Raw genomic sequence first — 19121 nt, 5'->3', positions numbered from 1 at the left:
AATTTAGGGTTGACTTTAATAATCTTAATGTCTTTTATTCTCATTTTACATGTCTCTGGTAAAAATATTAGTTAGCTATTTTTTTTTAATTTTGTACCAGTATAAAAATATGGTAGATAGGTAATGACTCTCCCCATTCTAAGATGTCCATGAATCTGAGTGTGTTTGGTTGCATGGCAGAGGGGAATTGCAGATGTAATTAAAAGCAAATCCATTGACTTTGAGACAGGGAAGTTATCTTGGATTATATAGGCAGGCACAATATAAGCACAGGTTCTTTTAAGTGTGATAGGTAATCTGAATGATGAACCTGAGATATAGCAGCTTACCAGTACTTTGTTATTTATCTTTCCAAATCTACTCTTTCTATATACATATGTGTATTTTTACCTAAAATTTACTTAAAAAAAGTAATTAGTAGGGCTATAGCCAGTGGTACAGTGCTTGCCACAAGCATGCACAAAACTCTAGATTTGATTCCCAGCACCACAAAAATTATTATTATTATTAAAATTAACATTTTTTTGTAAAAATTCAAAAAATTATAGGACTGTTTAACTGAGAAGATAAAAATTATTTTAGAAGCAGCTCTTGAATAGCACTGTTAATAGAATTGTGTTTTGAATACTCTTCCATGTTTAATACATAGATCTGGCTTATCTTTAATGGTTTTGTATTATTTCTATTCAAACTTTAGTTGGATATTTAGCTTTTTCTGATTTATTTTATTTTATTTTTTATACCAGGGATTGAACCCAGTGGGGCTTAATCACGAAGCCACATCCCTAGCCCTTTTTTATATTTTATTGGAGATAGGGCTTTGCTGAGTTGCTTGAGGCCTTGCTAAGTTGCTAAGGCTGGATTTTAATTCGGGATTCTCCTGCCTAAGCCTCCCAAGTCACTGGGATTATAAGTGTGTGCCACCGCACTCAGCTTTTTCTAATTTTTGCTATTTTATCTATATGTATGTGTATATATATACTATATATAGTACATATGTATGTGCATGTGTACATATATGTGTCAACATATAACAATTGCCTATTTAGATGTTATTTCCTGAGTCACCTTTTTAAAAGGAGGTGCATACCTAACAAAAACTACATAATAAGATTTTCTGATAATAGACCAACTCCAGGCTCCACTTCTTGTTTGTTTCTTCACTCTTCTATTGTCAGTCGTGTTTCATATTAAATTATTTCTGAAGTTTGTTTAGTAGGGTGGGCGTTGCTGGGTATTGAACCCAGGAGTGCTTAAAGCTATATTCCCAGCCCTTTTGTTTTTTGTTTTGAGACAGAGTCTTGCTAAATTACTGAGGCAAACTTGCGATCTTTCTGTCTCCGTCTCCTGAGTCACTGGAATTTCAGGCTTAAACCACTGCACCCAGCTCTTTTTTTAATGCTTATTTTCCTTAGTTTAAGGTCATGAACTTTGAGATTGGTTCATGAAAGTACAAATTAATACCACTAAAATCTAGGAAATTAATTTTGAAATGTAAGTATTGGATGAATATAACACAGATGCAGGGAAAAGATAGAAATAGAATGAAGAAAATGGAAAAATAGGAGTTAGTGGTACAGAGGAGAACAGTAGAGCATCATATGTTTGGAGCCCAGGCTTTGCAGCCATACCTCCTGGGTTTAATCCACAGCCTAGCCACTTACTAATTGTATGACCTTTAGGGAAACTACTCACTCAACTTCTCAGGGCCTTATTTTCTTACTTATAAAATAGAATTTGTAATAGTACCCACGTCAGGATTGTGTGAATGTCCACTCTTCTAGCATTTGTAGGTGTAAAGTTTGAAGATCCTTCCATATATGTAGTTATAAAGAGCGTTCACTTGTAAGGATGACCCATAAATGTCCTTAATCAGTCTCATACTGAACATTGAAGTTCACATGACCTATCTGTTGGTGCATGAGCTATCTATTGCTGCATAACAACCACCCCAAAATTCGGGGCTTGAAACAACAGCTATGAGTTTCTTAGACTGGTATAGCTGAGTGGGTCTGCTGACTCCCCTCCAGTAGGGTGGTCCAAGGTGACCTTACCACATCTTGCCATTGGTCTTCTTCCTCACAGTTGTTGTTCTTTCATCCCATGTAAACAAGTCTAGGCTTCTTCTCCTGATAACAAAAATATTCAAGAGCAAGAGCAGAAGCTACAAGGTCTTTTGAGAGCAGGTCCCGGAATAGCAATCTGCCTCACTCAATGGGTCAGAGTAAATCACATAGTCAAAAGAGATTCAAGTGATGGGGAAATAAATATTCCCACTGGTAGGAGAAACTGCAAAGACTTCATGCCACAATTAGCATGCCCTTAAATTGTTTGTAGTTTTATTATAATATTTGAATTTATTCATTTAATAATAAATATGGGTGTCTGTTCTGTGCCATCAAGGTTTCTATGGCCCTAGACATAGAACCAGTAACAAAGAGATAAAGGACTGGCCTGCAGAAAACTGATAGTCCAGATTGTATCAAATATGAAAGTAAATTAAGAAAATGAATGGAAGACCTCAAGGAACTCAAAAGAAAGTCTAGTTAATGATAGTTCACAGAAAGGAATATAAGCCAGGCGTGGTGCTGCACACCTGTAATTTCAACTGCTTAAGAGGCTGAGGCAGGAAGTTAGCGAGTTCAAAGCCAGCCTCAGCAAAATTGAGGTGCTAAGTAACTCAGTAAGACCCTGTCTGTGTCTCAGTGGTTGAGTGCCCCTGAGTTTAATCCCCAGGACACCTGCGCCGCCGCTGCCCCCGCCCCTCCCCGAGCGCCAAAAAGAAAAAAAAAAAAGGAATGTCTCTTAAATATGGGGAAAAGCCACTCATTTTTACTCACACAAAATATGAACATTGAAATATCGGTAATTCCTTTTGTTTTTAATAACCCCACTCATCACAAGAGCAGAAGTCAAAGAGTTTGATAGCACATTGGGTGGTCAATGCTGTGAGGAAAAGATGTTCTCAAGACAGCTTGCTGGTAGAGTGTAAATTGGTTGAGTCTCTGCAGAGGGCATTTTGGCAATTCTGTCCCATATCTTTCATTCCAGCATTTCTGAGTATTGAACTTTTGGATCTGCCAACCAAATGGAGATGGGGGTGGCATTGAACTTGTTCATCTTTAATTAAAAGAGATTGAACATTTTTCACATATTTGTTAGTAATTTTTGATTGCTGAGTCCCTTGAGCCAGTAGTATTGTAAATTTTTCTTCAAAGGAATCTTAACTAAGATATTTCTCCAAAATGACTCCAGTGAGGGGGAAGAAATGATTATTATTCAGCAGATGGTGCTAGGCTGGTGAATTGCTATTTGGAAGATAATCAATTTAAATCATTACTCACACATAAAAATGAATTTCAAAATAATAGATGATTAAATCGTTTTTTTAAAAAAAGCAAATCTAAAAACTAACAATATTTAGAGTATTTGGTGTTGTTCTGATCACTAAAAGAAGAAAGACTATCTTCATGAGCTTTTTTTTTTTTAATCTTTTTTAGTTGTAGATGGACACAATACCTTTATTTATTTATTTATTTATTTATTTATTTATTTATTTATTTATTTTTAAAGAGAGAGAATTTTTTAATATTTATTTTTTAGTTTTTGGCAGACACAACATCTTTGTTTGTATGTGGTGCTGAGGATCAAACCCAGGCCACACGCATGCCAGGAGAGCGCACTACGGCTTGAGCCACATCCCCAGCCCAATCTTCATGAGCTTTAAAAACAAATCAAACAAACATGAAGGAAAGAGAATAGATTTTGTGACCTTAAAGTTTAAAACTTAGGAGAAATTAGACTGTTAGGTTTGAACAGTAGTTAAACTAAGTAACATTTAAGGATTCCTATCCTATTACATGGAAGGGACCATTTGCCCAGTGGTCTGGAATCTGCCTCCTGAGTTCAAACCAGGGAGCCACCATTTGGTGCTAGAGTAAGGGAACTTCAGGACAGGTTTGATGGTTAGGTATTTGAGGCCTGCCTCTTCAGTTTCACATAACAAGAACTTGAAGAAAACTGACCTGTTTTCCTGATTGTTTTAGCCTAAGTCTTGGGACTGATCTCAGTTGCCTGTTTGTGCCCAGCTTAGATGCCCCGACCAGTCATTGTGGCCAAGCGGGGAACTCAGCTGAATGGCCAAACAGTGTCCCCATTCCCACAACGCAGCCAGGGAACATGGGCAAGCCCATGAGCTCCCTCATAGCAAACACAGCTTACTTGCAGAGGCAGTGAACTCTAGCAGGTAAAACCAACACATGACCATCATCTTGAAGAAGGGTGAGAAATACTATCTTTCTTTCTCTTAAAAATAATAATAATAATAACAACAACAACAGGGGTTATAGCGCAGTGGTAGAGCACTCACCTAGCATGTATGAGGCTCTGGGTTTGATCCTCAGCACCACAAAGATAAATAAATAAAGGTATTGTGTCCATCTACAACCACAAAATATTTAACAATAAATAAATAACAAAATGCAGTTCATGTCAGAAATCTTATCTCCATTTCTCAAATAACCTGTTTGAAGAGTTTATGAACTTTGTTAATGCTCACTTAGATTCATGCATTATTTGTAAATAGGAACATAGGCTACATCCTCTTCTTTTACCTACAGAGAGTTGTATTTATTCATCTAAAGCTTGGCCACCCTAAACTAATGACAGCTTTGAGAGTTATTTAACCCATGACCTTTTATATAAGAGATTTGAGAAGAGAGAAGAGTGATACTATAAGAAGCTGGAGAAAACAAACGTTCAGTGGGCAATGGGATAGAAATAGGAACCCCTTAAAATATATAGAAAGACTAGACAAAGCAAAGAAAAAGTGTCATATGTTTTCATAGAAACAGAAGATGGCATTTTAAGAAAGGATAGCTGGGCACAATGGCATACACCTGTAAACCTCTAATTCTAGAGACTCTGGAGGCTGAGGCAGGAGGATTGCAAGTTCATGGCCAGACTTGGCTACTTAGCGAGACCCTCAGGACCTTAGAGCTTGTCTCAAAATTTTTTAAAAAAAATATATATATATATAGCCAGTCATGGTGGTACATGCCTATAATCCCAGTGACTGGGGAGGCTGAGGCAGGAGACTCACAGGTTCAAAATGAGTCTCAGCAATTTATCGATGCCCTAAACAATTTATCAAGACCCTATCTCAAAATAAAAAAAGCTGGGGTGTGGCTCAGTGATTAAGCACCCTTGGGCTCAATCCCTGATACTGAAATAAATAGGTAGATAATAAAGACTATAAAGGACTAGGCATATAGCTCAGTGGCAAAACACCTCCTGAGTTGAGTTCCCAGTACCAAAAAAGAAAGTGGACTACACAGCAGCATCATGCAGCAAAAAAACAAATAAACAAAAAAAAAAAAATACCTGGCAAGATATAAACTGAAAAATGTAAGTTGGTTTTCCAACTATGGAGTAGTTGGTGACCAATAAGATTAGTAAAAACAAGAGTTGGAGTGAAAAATTTGGAAAGTGGAAGTAGAAATGACTGGTTCGGCTGGGGCAGACCACTCATAGGAGAGAAATGGTTTTGAATAGGAAAAAATTCTCCTCTTGGAATTGTTGGTGAGGATAGGGGAAGTCCAGGAATATTACCTCTGGGGTTCTCAGTTTTTCCTTGGAAACATCTGTTGAAAGTAGTGAGGGTCACTTGATAAGAAGGAAGGCCATAATTTAAGCCATACAAGATGAACCCACTGTTAGAATAGAGGAAGGAGTTGATCAGGACTTTCTTGGAGTTCTTAACGGCCTTGATGAAATGGAAAACCTTGAATTTTTATAACATAATTGTTTGTTTGTTTGTTTAATTGTAGATGGATACAATACCTTTATTTTATTTATTTATATGTGGTACTAAGGATCAAACCCAGTGCCTTATACGTGCTAGGCAAGTGCTCTACCCCTGAGCCACAACCCAGACCCACAACATAATTGTTCTTGATATTTGCTACTTAGACCTGAAGTTTCCAGGATCCTTTCCAGGTGTTCATGAAGTTAAAACTGTTTTCACAGTTGCACCAAGCCATCTTTACACTGCTGCTCTGCCATGCTATCTACATTCATGGAACCAAAGCAGCAGTGAGCAGGACTATAGCAACTCAGCCCAGGACAAGGCCATGGCACCAGGGTAGGCCTCAGGCTCCACACATATAATTTTCTCACAGCTAAAATCAACACCAATTGCACAGAGGATGTGAAACAGTAAAGAGTGCTCACTGTTTTAGACACCATCCTCAATACGTGTCTCTCTGAGCTCTGTGCTACATATGGAATGGTTTCACAAGGAAAAGTGCTGGTATAGTTACTTGAGCTGTGAGCTGAGCTAAGTGCTTTTTAAAATTGATTCTGAGGACAGGTGCAGTGGTGCACCCCTGAATTCCTAGCTAATCAGGAGGCTGAAGCAGGACGACTGAGAGCTTAAAGCCAGACTGGGCAACATAGCAAGATGATATCTTTTTTAAAGGGGGGGGAGGTGTAAAATAAAACTGATCCTCAGTAATTTTTGAGTTATAAGAAGTTCTAAGATCATAAGGTTTGAGAATTGGGGTTGCTGAGGCAGAGTTTGTACAATTTGGGCATTTTCTCTGAAAATGAAGGTTCTTGCCCAGAACCTTCATTTGGGCATAAAAGTGACAGTTTGCATCATTGATCCAGGATCAAAGTTTTTGCTGAGTAGGTGAAGAGGTACTGTAGAGAGCCAGGCAAATGGCCTGCTCAGGATCTGCCGAGGAGCGGAAAAGAGCTAATAAATAGAAGAGAATGATGGAGGCCAGATTGCTATGTATCCTTTAAACTTAAGACAAATATGGGATTCTGGGAGGACACTAAGGAGAGTCATGTATCATGGTCAGATGTACTCCCAGCCTCAAAGGAACTTCCATTCTTTCAGGGGAAAGAAACCTGCTCCCAAGTAAGCATGCACACAGGGAACCATGATTCATAGTATGTGAATGGTGCCAGCAGATTGCTGTGTAGCGTGGGAGGAGGAGGCCCAGCACTCTGACTATGGGATCAGCACCTGCCAGCTGCTTCCCATTTCTCTCCTTTTCTCCTTTGGTAGCTGTGAATAATGCAGAAATAGCACTTGCAATAAAAGAAAGCTGAGATTCAGTTATTTTTCAAGTAGGGGGAGAAAAGCTACCTTCCTTTGAAATTTTTATCTGGAAGTTTAAGGTCCTAAGATTTAGCTAGAAAGAGCTAACAGATCTGTTTTAGAAATGCTTAAGCTGCAAAATACCAGTTGCCTCGAAGTGGTTCACTACTTACACCAACAAGCTTGAGCCAGGGAGAAGTACCCCCCAATAACTTAGAAACAGTGCTGTTAGAATCTGTGGTCAGATTCAACCTTTTCCTAGCATAGACAGTACTGGGCAAAAAGCCCAAATGACTTCATTGCCTCTCAAGAAAGTCATAGGGAAAGTATCTGGAAGCTCTTTGTGGTAAGGGATGGTCCAAATCTTATTACCTATTACTGACAACAGGAATCTAAAGCTCATGATACATCTAAGAATTCTCATACATACATCTACCAAGTATTGGATACAATTAGGATTTGAGCTGGAGGTATCTGAGTTCTTGACCATCATGTGGCATTGTCTTGACTATCAAGAGGGCCTCCTCCTAAACCTCACCAATCTGAAAATCCTTTGTTACAGCTGCAGGCATGAACACCTCTTCTGCTGGGCCAGACTGCTTCAGTCAAGGCCAAACCTGTCTGGAGATCCCTGCTCCAAAATGTTTTCTAGCATATAAAGCAAAGTGTCATTATTCCATAATTTCCTAAAGTACATTTTAGATATGTATTAAAAAGATTATAGACAAAGACACAAATAAATTTGAAATGAATTGTAGAAATTCATTGTCTGGTTTGTTTGGTTTTTTTCCTTAAATACAGCACCCACTTCACTTATTAGATATGAGAAAAGTCCTCTTTATTATGTCCAATGTGTCATTTATGACATTTATTATTTTTTCTTAAATATAAGAGATTGGCCCTATGGTGGCATTCAAATTGAAAGGGGGGGGGTCAGAACTGTGTGTATAACATATGTGAACATGCACACGTACATACCCTTTCTTTCATTTTTTGCTTGTTTTGTTTTCCCTTTTTAAAAAAAAATTGTAGTTGTAGATGAGCAAAATGCCTTTATTTTATTTTATTTATTTTTTTAATGTAGTGCTAAGGATCAAACCCAGTGCCTCACATATACTAAGCAAGCACTCTGCCACTGGATTGCAGCCCCAGCCCTGCACACACCCTTACAATAACCTCAGGCAACAGGATACCTCCCTGACCCTCATTTAGTAAACAAGCAGTCACTTTGGACATTCTACTGATCTACTTTCAAGAGTTGATTGACTTTTTTTAATGAATAAATGATTAAAACTTTTCTTGAAAGTAAGCTACTGGATCACAAATATTAAAGTGTACCAAATACATTTGATTATTAAATGATCTTTTACCATTCTACTCTTAGATCTTAGTGTACTAATTTGAGATGGGCAAGATTGACATTGCCACCTTAAAATAAAGTAAGAAATAATCATTATTAGAAAAGAAACTTCATTAAGCTTGCACATATTTTTGGTTTTGTTTTAAGATAATTTACACTCTAAAGAACTTGTGTTCAGATGTCTAAATTGTGGAACTAACCTAGATGTCCCTCAGCAGATGAATGGATAAAGAAAATGTGGGGCATATGCTCAGTGGAATATTACTCAGCTTGGAAGAAAGAAGTGTGAAATTATAGCATTTGCCAGTAAATGGTTGGAGATGGAAAATATCATGCTAAGCAAAATAAGCCAATCCCACAAAACCAAAGACTGAATGTTTTCTCTAATGTGCAGATGCTAATTTACAATAAGGTGGGGGTGGGGTGGCGGGGGAACACTAGGGAAGAATAACGTTATATTAGGTAGAAGGGGGGGATGTGGAGATAGGAAAAAGACATTATTACCTTATGTATATATGTGACTACATGACCCATATGATTCTGCAGCATGTACACTCAAAAAATGAGTCATCTATGTATGATATATCAAAGTTCATAAATGCATTCTACTATCATATATAACTAATTAAAACGAAAATATTTTTTTAAAAAAACTGTATTTGTCGTTGACTAGTAGTTTCTCAGACTTGCAGTAGGTTCTCATACTTGAGCCTTGAATTTTTCAGGGGTGCCTGAAGGTCTATGAACTAGGATTCAAGAAAAGATCGGATAGTTCCTTTTTTATCCATTCCATATTTTGAGCTCCTCCTGTTAGGATTTAATTTGAAGAGAGAACCTGCTGCTTAAGTTGAAAACCATTGGTCTAAACATTGTTAAATGAAAGGAATCAAAATGTTTTTAAAAGAAGAGCCTTTTGTAACCTGATCTTCAAAACCGTAATGTATTTATGTATTTTCTTTTTTGTACCAGAGATTGAACCCAGAAGGGCTTAACCACTGAGCCAAATCCCCAGCCCATTTTTATGTATTCTTTTATGCATGTGTTTGTGGGTTGTTGTTGTTGTTGTTGGGTTTTCTTGGGTTTGTTGTTGATAGACCTTTATTTTGTTTATTTATATATGGTGCTGAGAATCGAACCCAGTGCCTCACACATGCCAAGCAAGTGCACTACTGCTGAACCACAGGCCCAGGCCCCCACCCCCCGCCCCATTTTTATATTTTATTTAGAGAAAGGGTCTTGCTGAGTTGCTGAGGACCTCGCTAAGTTGATAAGACTGGCTTTGAACTCTTGATCTTCCTGCCTCAGCTTCCCAAGCTGCTGGGATCACAGGCATGCACCATCAAGCCCAGTCAATAATGTATTTTCTTGCATCTATTTTTTCTTGTGAATTCCTACTCCTCATGCCTGTAATCCCAGTGCTCAGGAGGCTGAGGCCAGAAGATTTTGAGTTCAAAGCCAGCCTTAGCAACTTAGTGAGGCCCTAAGCAACTCAGCAAGACCCTGTTTCTAAATAAAATATAAAAAGGGCTGGACATGTAGCTCAGTGGTAAACAACCCTGGTTTCAATCCCTGGTACAATCCTACTCCTTCTAATACAGGAAGTATCTCATCATATTTTCCCAAACCTTTGTCCCAGGCAGTGTTAACCTTGCCCTTTAGCCACAGTCATGACCTGAGGTGGTCACTAGCTACAGAGGCTAGGGTAGGCTTCTCATTAGCTGCCCATATGTTCATTCCCATTGATCTGCACTTGATCCTCCTATTGGGCTTCTGATGCAAAGGAAATGCTCAACTCTTTACACCTAGCCAGATCAAAAGAGTGCTTTTAACTTTGGGCCTTCCAGAAAGACTCCCATCTAGGAAGTAGTAAGCCTATAGCCTGTGGGTCACACGTGACTGTTAGCCAGGACCTGAAAAGACTATTGTCTTTTATGACTGTAGAGGCCTTTTCTTTGTGTTGACGGATAAAATGACCATAGCAAAAATGACTTCAGAGTTAATCTGAAAGGAGTACTTTGCTTTCGATAACTACAGATCAGTGATTTGGAAAATGTCACATTTTTTAGGCAAATGTAAGTTTGTGTCCTCATCTTCCACTTTTAGCCTTTGTCTAACCACTCCATCTTGCTGAGCATTGAAATCTGTGGTCAGCACCCACATTCACAGTTTCAAGAGACAAGAGGCATTCAGTATGCTAGCTGCTTGCCCCTCAGTAATGCTTCATTTCATTTTTTATGGATCAATTTACTTAAATGGAAAGTATTTTAGTGAATACTTCTGCTTCTCACATTACAAAACCTTTATCTTTGTAGCTCTGGATTTACTGGACAAAATGTTGACATTCAACCCCCATAAGAGAATTGAAGTCGAGCAGGCTCTGGCCCATCCATATCTGGAGCAGTATTATGACCCAAGTGATGAGGTAAGAATCCATGCTCCTGGCTGCTTGTTCAGAGATGTAGACCAGTGAGCAACAGGCCTAACCATGTTCAGCTTTTGAGGTTATGGTTGCATACCTGATCCTCCCAACATATTTACCTCCTCTACCTTGAGGACAAGCACTGTGGAACACAGTTTGAGATCCCTGTCCCCAAGACCTACCTTTCTACCTCAAAAGACTTCCTCCAAGTCATCTGCAATAGGTGGGACCAGGGTAGTACATGGATAACGGGGAATAGCTTCACCAGTGTGAAATGTAGAGTATGTAGAGGGCAGGGAACTGAGGCTGGAGACAATGTGTCATGGTCCAGAGAAGGAAAAGACAAATGTACTGACCTTGAGGATGGAGATGAGTTGGCAGCCTGCTAAGGAAGGCAACACACTGAGTGAGAAGTCAGTCTAGACAGTTCCCACTGTGCCTGGCAACTCTGTGTTGGTATGCCATTCTCTGGAGATAGGCCACAGGAGTCTGTTTTATTGAGAGATTTAATGTGACCAGAGGGGGACGTGCAGCTCTTCAGAGCCGACTAGACATCCCTGTAAAGAGACTTGGTGTCTTGTTCTCTCCAAGACAGTTCTCTTACTGTACTTCTCTGGTTCCTCTATGGATTCAGTTTAACCTTTATTCTCTGAAGGTTAACAAAAATTCAGCATGAGCCAAAAGTTTAGATTGTTCTGGTTGAAGCCTATGTAAATAGAAAATAAAGACTCCACATCCTCTTCTTAAAGGAAAGAAGCAAGTGAATTATCTTAAAATTACAGGACAAAATGGAAAAGAAAAATGAAAAACTAGCAAAGCTAAAAGCTGATACAGACAAAGAAGATAGAAATCAAAACAAGGGAATATTTATTAATTGGCTTCCCCTTCCACATCCATCTCCCACAAAAAAAAAAAAAATACTTGAGGCAGTTTGCAGAGATACTACAGTTCAGTCAGTGACATGGAAATAGGTGAAAATGTGTCTCATCCTGGCCTTGTGACTAAAGATTTCCTAAGGTTCTGTGTCCTAATCAACAAGTTTGGGCAGTGCACCTATGTGTAAGATTCCTAGTATGATCCCAAATACAGATCACCCTCCAGAGAGAGCTACCTGTTCTTCTCTTGGAACTTGAATCCTTTTCCCCTTTCAAGTAGCCAAAGCATACTATAGTATCTGAGGTTCATACTTCCTCCCCCTTAAGTTCTCATGAAGATTAGGTGGGTGAGGTCTGGGGGTCTTTTCAACCACTGATTGACAGTTGCCATCATCATCAGCTTAGTTTTGGTGGTGGTTGTTTTTTTTGTTTGTTTGTTTTGTTTTTTTGTTTTGGTAGTTATAGATGGACAGAATGCCTTTATTTGTTTAGTTTTATGTGGTGCTGAGGATGGAACCCAGTGCCTCAGCAATGCTAGGCAAATGCTCTGTCGCTGAGCTACAGCTCCAGCCCTCATTAGTTCTTTAACATTGCATTAGTTTGTGAACATTTAAAAATTAAAATATAGGTGCTGGGGATGTAACTCAGGGGTACAACATTTGCCTAACATGTGCAAGACCCTATGTTCAGTCTCCAGCACCAAAAAAAAAAAAAAAAAAAAATCAAAATGTAGAGACTGGAATGTAGTTCAGTGGTAGAAAATTTGCCTACCATGCTTGAGGCTGTGTGTTCAGTCCCCAGTACGGCCTCCCTAAATAAAAATGTAATATGGGCTGGGTGGTAGAGTGCTTGCCTGGCATGTGCAAGGCACTGGGTTCAATCCTTAGCACCATAAAAAAAATAAAATAAAAGTGTTCTGTCCATCTATTAACTACTAAATAAATAAATATGTAATTAATTATCTTTGTCATTCAGTATATATGGAGGTTCTTTGACCTAAATAGTTTATATATTTCTTAAATAACTTTCTGAGTGTGCATACAGTATAGTAAGAATTAAATTAAAAATGTGTGGGGCTCGGGATATAACTCAGTGATAGAGCACTTGCCTTGTATGTGTAAGGTCCTGGGTTTAATCTCCAGTACCAGGAAAAAACAAAGGCAAAAAACTTGGAGAAAGATATTTTAAAAGATCTCTTTAATCGTTTAATCTAGTTGCAGTTCTTAGTAAAATTTTGGAATATTACCTTCATAATCTTATGTTTCTATATCTAAAGTTTTAAAGTAGGGTTAGTGTTCATTCTGTTAAATGCAAATGTAAAACATGGGCATCTTTGCAGCTTTTGTTTCGGGGGGGGCGGGGGGCTGTCAGTTACTGGGGATTGAAATCTAGGCACACTAACACTGAGCTATATCCCTAGTCCTTTTTTTTTTTTTTGGTACCAGGGATTGAACTCAGGGGCACTTGACCACTGAGCCACATCCCCAGCCTTATTTTGTATATATTTTTTTCTTCTTTTCTTTTCTTTTCTTTTTTTTTTTTTAACCCTTATTTAATTTATTTGTATGTGGTTCTGAGGATCAAACCCAGGGCCTCACATGTGCTAGGCAAGCACTCTACCACTCAGCCCCAGCACCAGCCCCCCTATTTTGTATTTTATTTAAAGACAAGGTCTCACTGAGTTGCTTAGTGCCTTGCAGTTGCTGAGGCTGGCTTTGAACTCAGGATCCTCCTATCTCAGCCTCCCAAACTGCTGGGATTACAGGTGTGCGCCACTGTGCCTAGCTACATCCCTAGCCCCCCCACCACCACCCCCTTTTTTTTTTTTTTTTGAGACAGGATCTCACCAAGTCTTTGGGATTACGGGCATGTACCACCGTAGCCAGCTGCAACTTCATTTTTAACAGCTCTATAATCGTTCCTCATAACAAAGATGCTATAATTTAATCAAATGCATTTATTTTAGTCTCATGGGTTTGGATCGTATAAACATACCACCTACACAACAGCACATTTCTGTTATTACAACATCCAGTACCTTGAAACATTTGCAAGTTATTCTCGGATTTGTGATAAGTTCACAAAAAAACAAAATGGGTTTAGTTGCTCTGTGTGTGTGTGTGTGTGTGTGTGTGTGTGTGTGTGTGTGTGTGTTTTGCTGGGGATTGAACCCAGGGCCTGGTGCATGCTAGGCTGGTGCTATATCACTATATCCCTACCCCCCAGTCCATTTATTAAATGCTTTTGAGAAGGGTGCTTTCAGGAGTATGGGGCACAGATACAATGTTTATCAGAACTCTCAGATATTTTTGTTTGTTTCATGGTGCTGGGGATCAAACTCAAAGCCTCCTACATGCTAAGCATGTGCTCTACCACTGAGCTACACTCCAAGCCCTGCAAGCCCTGGTGCTCTCAGGTTTTATGAGACTTCAATCTTGTTGTATAAATCTCAGAATGTAATTTAGACTTATTTTATGAATCTAATCAGTAAATTACTGCCTGAACAAGAACAACTTTTGACTAATAAATGTTTTGTGTTCTCTTAAAGCCCATCGCTGAAGCACCATTCAAGTTTGACATGGAATTGGATGACTTACCTAAGGAAAAGCTCAAAGAACTCATTTTTGAAGAGACTGCTAGATTTCAGCCAGGATATAGATCTTAAATTTGTCAGGTACCTGGAGCTTTAACCACATAGTTAACCCTAGAGAAGGAGAGGGAATATAAGTGTCATTAGAAAGTAAAAGAATTCAATGTATTCCTCTTTACTTAAATATATCTTTTTATACTGATACTTTTGAATTTAAAACTGGGGAAATTACATTCTGTCTTTCACCATTGTGAATATACTTGGAATTCTTTAATTTCTGGCAGTTTATATTGACCTACAGTTACAGTGACATGAAGTTTAAATGACAATTTCTAGAGTAATAGCTACAGTAAGACTGGTGTTTAGGCACAAGTGGACTTACAAACCTGATTTTTTTTTTTTTTTTTTTTTTTTTTAGTTGTAAATGGACACAATAACTTTATTTATTATTTATCTTTATGTGGTGCTCAGGATCAAACCCAGTGCCTCACCCATGCTAGGTGAGTGCTCTACCATTGAGCCATAGCCTCAGCTCCAAAACCTGATTTTTTTTTTTTTTTTTTTTTTAATCACTGAGCCACATCCCTGGCCCTTTTTCGTACTTTATTTTATTTTTTATTTTATGTATTTTTTTTTTGAGAGAGAGAGAAAGAGAATTTTAACATTTATTTTTTAATTTTCGGCGGACACAACATCTTTGGTTGTATGTGGTGCTGAGGACCGAACCCAGGCTGCACGCATGCCAGGCGAGCGCGCTACCACTTGAGCCACATCCCCAGCCCGAAAACCTGATTATTTTTTGAGAAAATAAATTCATGGGATAGAATAAGTTTGAGGCCTTCATTCCTGAAAATTTTAGATTTTTTACTTCATATGACATTTTAAACATTGGGAAATTTTAACATGCAACTTTTGAGGCCCTAGAACTTCCCCTTTTCCCCTCAGTACTAGGGATTGAACACAGGGCCTTGCTAGGCAAGCACTGTACCACTGAGCTCCATCCCCAGCTACCTAGAACGTTTCTCTAAGAATTGAGAACATAGAATTTCATGCAGTAAACACAGTGACTTTAAGTACACACACAGTGGCCAGTCAGGACAGAGAAACACTGATAAGCCAGTGAAGTGCTAGGAAGACAAGGAGCATAAGAGTGAAAATCATGAAGCCTGGACATGGGAAATAGTCAAGAAAGGAAGGAAGATGCATGGAGTCCCAAGAAGACATAAGTTTTCACAACCTAACGGATAAAAAAGAAATGGAAATTTAGGTGCTTGCCCCTGAGAAACTCCTAGTGGAGACCTGGTTCTGTAATTAATGCTTCCCACAAGGGGGTCCAAACACGGTTCTCTGTTCAGATCAGGAGTATGAGCAAGCAAAGCTGGGAAAAGCTTCATCAAGGAGGTAAAGGCTAAGCTGATCCATTAGAGGGATTTATATGGACCTGGATAGAAACTGCACCAGGAATACAGTACAAGGTGGCAATGTTGGTAAATTTTAAAATGTACAAAAAAAGAAAATACAAATCTGGATTTTCCAGAACATATGGTGAGAGGAGAGAGAATAAAGCTTATGTCAGAACCCTAGAAATGAACAGGAAAGTAAAGAATTGTGAGGAAGGGGGAAGTACTTTACATGGAAGCAACATGGAAGGAGCCAGAGATATCCCTTGACAGGCAGATGTGTCTGCAGAAACTGCAGACAAATGGCCAAAGTGGCATTGAGGTTGTGTTAGAACAGGAGGCCAAAGGTGGAGTTTTGGAATAGTGGTTTTGGCAGTGATTTTTCCTTTGAGGTTTTCATTAGGTTATCCATTCTCTCCTCGTTGTTTTTATCATCATATTGGGGTCTGGAAACAATACCTCAAGCTGTGGGGTCCCTGGGACTCTGTTGGTCAGTTCCCAGGCTGGAAAGCAGAAGCCACTCCAGGTGTTCCACACAAAAGGCAGGTGATTGATCAGAGGTGCTAGAAGGGCTCAAGAGCAAAAGTGGAAAGTGGAATTGCCACAGATTTGTCACTGCAGGAAGCTATTCCTGTTCTTCAGCTAAAATAGTAAGAGGTTGTTAACCAAAATCCTTGATCAAGTGAGGATGCTGGGGAACTCACTATAACTGCAGCTGTCAGAGACTGCAGACACTTCTCATCAGGAGACCTTACTGTCACTGACTCAGGGAGACTGTGGGGCCAAAGCCACTAGCATCATCCAGTGCCTCTGAAATCTAGGAAACTACCCTCCTCATGCTCCTGAAAAACAAGGGCTCCCTCATGATTCCTTTCACAGGTTATTTTTCTTAAACTAGTGAGTAGACTCTGATTTTCCCCATCTTCCTTGTCTTAGTTCAGACGCATTTCCACTTAGTCTGTACCAGGTACTTTGTCAGACACCAGGAATAAGCAGAACAGACAGGCCTACATGTGGCCTCCAAGGAGCACCCAGTCTAGCAGGGGAGAAACCATATAACCAAAGCAACTCAGGATCAGAGGTACTATAGCAGAGGTGAGTAAGGGCACAATAGGCCCCAGAAGTAAAACTAAGCATCATAGAGTGAGGCATTTGTGCTATGCTGAATCTTGATTACTGGGGAGAAAGGGAACACAGTAGTACCAAACCAGGAATGGTAGAGCATGTAAGCACAGGCTCGAGCTAATAAGTAGGAGGAGTCTGCAGAGAGAGGGCCAAGCCCAGGACATAGCCCTTGCCTTATTAAGGAGGCTAAATCTCCTTCACAAGTAGTTACCCATTCTGAAGTGTTATCTCAGGAGACTATAAGGGCAGCAAGGAAGTAACAGGTCTTTACAAGCAGAGACCAATGGGATGGTTGGCCAGGGTACTCCTGGGGCTACATGAAGTGGCTGCTGACTAAATGCCCTCTGAAGTTAGCATTACAGACAGGGACAAGATCTTCACTAGGTACACTCCAACTCTGAATTCAGGTGTGGCAAGTATATCACTTCTGTGTCATTCATTTGTTCTAGGCACACATGAGGCACGCAGATGCTCGTTATGTACTTAGAGCCTAGTCTTTTCCATTGTTCTTTTAAATGGCAGTTTTCAGCTATTCTTAAAAGTTCAAAGAATTTTAAAGTAAACACCCATATTCCCACCACCTAGATTCTACAGGGTTTCTTTTGGGGGGGGGGCAGGGAGGATTACCAGTAATTGAACTCAGGGGCACTCGACTACTGAGCCACATCCCCAGCTCTATTTTGTATTTTATTTAGAGATAGGGTCTCACTGAGTTGCTTAGTGCCTCGTTTTTGCTGAGGCTGGCTTTGAACTCGGTAATACTCCTTTCTCAGCTTCCCGAGCCATTGGGATTACAGGCATGCACTACCACACCGGGCTATCTGCAGTTGTTTTAGTATGCTTGGTTTGCCCCTTAATATGTTCCTCCATCTACCCATCAATCCATTTTCTTCATATATTTCAAAGGAAGTTTTCAACATCTAGACTGACTTATAGTTTAGTCATCTGGAATATAAAAATGAATCCAGCAGGGAAGATGAGACTAGGAAATCTATAACCTACCAGCCAGGTTCTTTCATAAGCATTTCATTTTAGTGGTCACAGCAGCACTCTCTGAAGTCAGCACACACTGTAGGTCTATGATTAAGGAAATAAAAGTACCTAAGGGTTTTGCTCAGGATTGTAGATCAGAGCTGAGGTTGTGGCTCAGTGGTAGAGCGCTGGCCTAGCACACATGAGGCACTGGGTTTGATCCTCAGCACCACATAAAAATAAAATAAAGGTATTGTGTCCACCTATAACTAAATAAATTTAAAAAAAAAAAATATATATATATATATATAATGTATGTATGTATATATTAAAAAGATTGTACATCAGTGCAAAACTAAGCAGAGGATTCAGGCATTGTAGATTTAAGATGCCATTTTCTTATGATTGAGCAACTGCCTCCCACTAACCTTCTTCCCTAGAGAGGTCTTGGGACTTGTTCACAACACTAAGGAACATGTTCCTGAGTTCCTTTCCTTATAGACGTGAGATAAAAAGCTCCAAATCAGAGAGCCTGCCAGGTAGAAGACAGAGGGAAGTTAGATAGAGGTGCTGATCACCTACTTTGCTGAAGCTGAAAAAAAAACTGAAAAACTGCACACTGGGGACTTTTTTTTTGGTAGAGGAAGTTCTCAAGGGAACCCCCTTGCTAGGGCCAGTATTTGTGTGGAGTCTTAAAGGATCAGAGTGTTTCATTGTATTTTGCTTGTGGAAATGTTCTCAGTTACCAGTCTCAAAGGTATATGAAGTCAGTATCTGTGACATGCCTCATCCTCACTTAGACCCATCTCCTCAGTCCCCTGCCATGAGACTGTGAAGATGAAGTACTCATCTTTCTTTCTCTTCTGCCTGTTAGTGATACGAACTTTCTCAGAAATTAATTACTCAGGACTATCAATCTCATCTCCCTGTGGTTTCCTGGAAGGTAAAAGCATCTTAGGGCATCTTTTAACTTAGGGGAGCCAGTAGGTTTGGCTGCAACTTAAGATGTGTACCTCTAAACAGCAAGAGCCACTTCCCCCTCAGTCCATCTCCTTGTCCTTAGTTGGACCATGACACCCATCCTTCATGCCCTAACTCCTAAATGGCAAGTGAAAGCCATAGCAGTGCTGAGGGTAGAACCTTGGGCCGCACCCAAGCTAGACAAGTGCTCTACCACCTAGCTACATCCCTAGCCCTCCGCTAGATATTCATGTTCCGACCCTCTGGGAACCAGCCCCAGCTTACATTCCCAGAATCCCACCCATGCTGTCC

At 39.6% G+C, this 19121-nt stretch overlaps 1 protein-coding gene across 1 annotated transcript in view; it reads left to right on the top strand.

The window, feature by feature from the left end:
* Mapk1 (mitogen-activated protein kinase 1) overlaps positions 1–19121 on the top strand; it is an 81986-nt gene that overhangs the window by 60638 nt on the left and 2227 nt on the right. Inside the window, exons 7-8 of the mRNA XM_076863974.1 lie at positions 10781–10890; positions 14311–14436. Of these exons, the coding sequence (XP_076720089.1) occupies positions 10781–10890; positions 14311–14427 (227 nt within the window). The 3' untranslated portion in view covers positions 14428–14436. The remainder of the gene's footprint in view (positions 1–10780; positions 10891–14310; positions 14437–19121) is intronic.

Source organism: Callospermophilus lateralis, chromosome 1 (genome assembly GCF_048772815.1).
Source record: "Callospermophilus lateralis isolate mCalLat2 chromosome 1, mCalLat2.hap1, whole genome shotgun sequence".
NCBI lineage: Eukaryota > Metazoa > Chordata > Mammalia > Rodentia > Sciuridae > Callospermophilus > Callospermophilus lateralis.
This window is presented reverse-complemented; position numbering and strand designations above follow the sequence as displayed.